Source organism: Pediculus humanus, genomic scaffold (assembly GCF_000006295.1).
Source record: "Pediculus humanus corporis 1103172108309 genomic scaffold, whole genome shotgun sequence".
Taxonomy (NCBI): Eukaryota; Metazoa; Arthropoda; class Insecta; order Psocodea; family Pediculidae; genus Pediculus; species Pediculus humanus.
In genome coordinates this window covers 858,297-862,973 of record NW_002987878.1, presented here as the reverse complement: position 1 = coordinate 862,973, position 4,677 = coordinate 858,297, and the positions used below count along the sequence as shown (strand labels likewise).

Below are 4,677 nucleotides of genomic sequence, written 5' to 3'. Positions count from 1 at the left end.
TTACATTTTTATATTTTCTTGTATTTCTTTTAACGTTTTCGCGGATTTGATCAAAAGGGATGTTTCCTTTTTGTTGAGTGGTAACGAAACGACGTGAGTTATACCTTCTGAACCGAGAACGCAGGGCAACGATAGAAAAATCTCATCTTCTATACCGTAATAACCCTAAAAACAAACAAAACGTAGAATAAATAAATCGATACATCGATCGATTTATCGATATATCGAACGCACAACCTTTAAATTCGTCGACACTGCGTGAACGTTTTGAGTGTTCAAAAGTATGCTCATGGATATAGATGACAAACTCAATCCTATGGCCCAAGACGTGTAACCTTTGAGTTTGATTATTTCGTAAGCACTTCGTACGACTTGCTCGTGAGTTTCCTCCCAATTTTCCAAATCTTCCGACGTTCCAATGGTCGAATTTAAATCCTGAAGTCTGACACCGGCAACGTTTACACCCGACCAAACGGCAACTGGAAGAACAAAAACGAAAAATCAAAACGAACGTAAATAGAAGGTAAAAGGTAAAAAGGGGGGGCATAATCCAAACCGCTTGTATCTCCATGTTCTCCTACGATCCAACCGTGACAGCTTGTCGGCGAAATACCCAAACGTTCAGATAATAATACCCTAAATCTGGATGTGTCTAAATTAGTGCCAGAACCAATAACTCTATGCTGAGGTAGACCGCTCAATTTCCATGCCACAAAGGTTAAAATATCCACTAGAAATATTATTAATTTTTGTTTTTTTCCTTATTATTATTATCATTATCATTATTTACAAGAAAAGTTTTTTTTTTTTTTTTTTATACCTGATTATTTACCTGTTTCACCTCACCTGGATTGCTAACAATCAACAATATCGTATCCGGACTGTGTTCGACTAATTTCGGTATTATTTCCTTAAATATGTTTGTATTCCTCTGTACCAAATTCAATCTCGATTCTCCATCTTTTTGCCGCGCACCTGCCGTCACTATGCAAATTTTCGATCCGGCACTCAATTGGTAATCTGACAGAGAAAAAGGAAAAGCGTCATCGTTAACGGAAGAAGCAGCAGCAGCAGGAGCATCAGGAGCAGCAGGAGAGGGAATTTTTTACCTGTTCCTCCTTCGATTTTGGCACCCCTGAGAAAAGTCGTACCGTGTTGCAAATCGAGAACTTCACCTTTGACCTTATCTTCTATCATGTCTATCAAACATATGTGACTCGATACGTTTTGGGTTAATATGCTGTAGGCGCATGCCAAACCCACTTGTCCGGCACCGACGATTGTTATTTTATTATTAGACGTGGATTTTATTTTACTCACTGGATTCAAAAGTAATTTTTGCGTATCCATCCTGTTTCGAACCTGACAACAAAAAAAAAAAAAAACGGAATCACAAAATTGCCAAACTCAAAAAAAACGGCAGGAAGGAAGATGAGAGAGGTGGAGGGAGAGAGGGGGAGTAAAGAGGAGCAGCAGAAGAAAAAGAACAAAAACAAAAACAAAAAATTTAAAAAAAAAAAATCTAGTGCCACGCTATAATTATTAATAATCAATAACAAAAAAAAAAAAAAAAAAAATTTTGGTAGAAAACAAGTTAATTAGCCATTGGGTATGTGTGTATAATTTTGTCTCGTGCCACTTTAAATCCTTTGTCGCATAATAATAATAATAATAATAATAATAATAATAATAATAATAATAATAATAATAATAATAATAATAATCATCTACACGAGCATCATCTTTTTTTTGTTGTACAAGAGAATAAAGAAAGAAAACACGAAATGGGGAGAGAGGGAAGGGGGGAGGGGGTTAAATGGGTCAGATAATGATGATTTGATGTGATCTCTCACTTTTTTTTTTACCCGACTTTTATTTACCTCCCTACCAACCTCCCCCCTCCAACAAAGTCCATCATCATTATGATTTTCCTTTTATCCCGGTTTCATTTTTTTTTATTCCCTTTTTCCTACGGGAATTCTATAGAATACGATGATGAGTTTTAAGGTTTAAAAAAAATCACTCTCTCTCTCTCTCTCTCTCTCTCTACTCTTACGTCATCAAACTCGTATAATATACAAAATTCTACCTACGACAAACAAAATTAAAGGGAAGGAAAAGAAAAAAAAAAAACATGAGAGAAGATTTGAATGATGAACTCGAGGGCTAATAATGAAGACATCAAATCATTATTATTATTATTATTATCATCATCATCATCATCGCCATCATCCCAAGTCGTTGTTGTTGTTGTTATTCTCTTTCAGTAAATTTTAATTTTTACGTAAGCTAAAAACGTGAAAATGATTTTTTTTTAAACAAAAAAAAAAAAAAATAAAATAAAATAAAACAACGAGCGTTTGTTAGAGGAAACGTTAGAAAACCTGTATTTTCAGGTTTATTTTTTTTTAGTAAATATTTCTCCGCCTTTACGGCAAAACGTAAGATTTCGTGATAAAAATCTTTTGAAATAATTTTTCGAAGTAGAAAAAGAAAAAAAAGGTTTCAAAGATTTTTTTTTTTCGAAAACTTCTTTCGTATCGTCACGATTCGCCCCCACCCCCACTCCCGTCCCCCACGTTTACATTTACGATCGTTTTTCTTGTTTGTTTGTTTGTTTGTTTTCGTCGTCTCGTTTGTAGTTACGTATACTATCTCACTATAAGTGCGAATAAAAGAGAGAGAGAGAGAGAGAGATGGGAAAGGCACGTGAGAGAGAGAAAAGCTCGTCGAGCATGAATGAAAATTTCTAAAAGACGTCTTCTGCTTTTTTTTGGGGGTAAATTAAAAAAAAAATGATCGGAAAGGCGTGAGGCAAAGTGTAAAATTCCCCCCCCAATCTCATCTCCATCCTCCTACCCCCCCCGGGGAGTCATTTCAAAACGAAATTTTACGTTTCGTGTGGGACGATTTTGAATTTTTTTTCGAGTGGAATCCACCGACCGAAAATCCACTTCAACTTTTTCTTTCTTTCCCAATGACCAACAAATGGTTTCTTTTCTCTCTCCCTTTTCTCCCACCCCCCCCGAAAAAATAAATAAATTTCATAACTCAACCTCCTCCCTCTCTCCCTCCCTCCCCCTCCGAACAAAAAAAATAAATAAATAAATTTCATAACTGACCCTCCCCCTCGAAAAACAAAACAAAATAATTTCGTATCTCAACAATTCTCATCTTCGACTTGATGCGTGCGTGCGTGCGTATGCGTTTACGCAACGACGTGTCAGAAGAAGAAAAAATGATTACAAAACAAATGGCTCTCATCCAAAAAAAGTACAAAATCCCCATTTTCGATTAAATTATTTCGCGAGTAAAAAAAATTTAAATGGATTCGTCCTCGAGATGGTGGTGGTGGTGGAGGTGGCGGTAGCGGCGGCGATGGTGTCGCTGGTGGTGGTAGTAGTGGAAATATCGAGTAAAAAAAAAAAACAAAAAAATCAAGTAGTTGAAAAAAAAAACCTGAATTCACATAAATCCTTAAACGTATCAACAGTAATTACTCTTTAGTTGGCAGATTTATTGGTTGTGTTCGTACCTGATTTTTTTTTTTTTTTTTATACCTAAAGTACGAAACGATGAAAATAAAGACTTTATTATCATCATCATTATTATTACTTGCAATTTAACGTACAGGTTTCCTTATTATTTAACAGTTCCTCCCCTCCCTTTTCTTTTTTTTTTACACAAATTTTATATATGTTTCTATCTTTTTTTAACTCGTTTGTTTTTCTCTCTCTCTCTTACCCCTCCTCTCTCTGTCTCTCTCTTACTTTTCGTTACACATTTCGATTGAAAAACGTTAAAATTATTCGAGGAACGTTTATGACTTAATTTCTTAATTTGAACCACAAACTCGAGGGAATACTGGAATGTGTTGAGAAAATGACCAAAACGCGCGTGGACGAAAACAAGAGAGAGAGAGAGAGAGAGAGAGAGAGAGAGAGAAAGAGAGAGAGAGAGAGAGAAATTGCCGGTGATAATAATAATAATAATAATAATATCAAACAACGAGATAATAATGATGATAATAAATGATAATACAAGTTTCCGGACACACACACACAAAAACGACATCGACCCGAAAAAGTTTTTTTCTCTCTTTCTCTCCCCGCACGCACTCACGCACATACGGAGACATAAATACATATCGAAAACCAATGATGCCAACTTAAAATATTTTTTTATTTTCCTCATTCATCCTTATATACGATTAATGATTAATTATTCCAGCCGTACCGAAAAAATAAAAAATAAAAATTTTCCTCATTTGAAATGTAAAATTATTATCATTATCATTATTATTATTATTACTACATTTTCTCCTACCTTTTAATAACCGAACGGTTCAAATTTGAGTTTTCCCGAAAAACGGAAATAATTAAAAAAAAAAAAGGAAGCGTTTAAGATTATTCTCTTACGTGTCACAAGAAATTTCCTTTAGGGCTATATAACAAAAAAAACCGTTATTTTTTTAAAAATTCGAACGCCGTACGTATCGCGAACGTTTCAAATCGAACTGTATATGTAAGAACACACAAACACAAACACAAAAAAAACATTCTTCATTCCGTTTGAAAGTCATTTTGAAGGGCAAACGAAGCGAAATTTTTGTTTTTCTCTCTCTCTCTCTCACTCGAACGTTAAACGGTTTCGTCCGTTCGTTACGTTCAACGTCCG

General features: G+C 34.9%; 1 protein-coding gene across 1 annotated transcript; it reads right to left on the bottom strand.

The window, feature by feature from the left end:
* Nucleotides 1-1,350, bottom strand: Phum_PHUM581610 (L-lactate dehydrogenase, putative; the record flags this gene model as incomplete). The annotated part of the gene is made up of 5 exons (XM_002432320.1): nt 1-165; nt 238-479; nt 557-730; nt 847-1,020; nt 1,110-1,350. The coding sequence occupies 5 exons, from the start codon at nt 1,348-1,350 to the stop codon at nt 1-3; spliced, it is 996 nt and encodes a 331-aa protein (XP_002432365.1).
* Between the last annotated feature and the right edge of the window lie 3,327 nt (nt 1,351-4,677).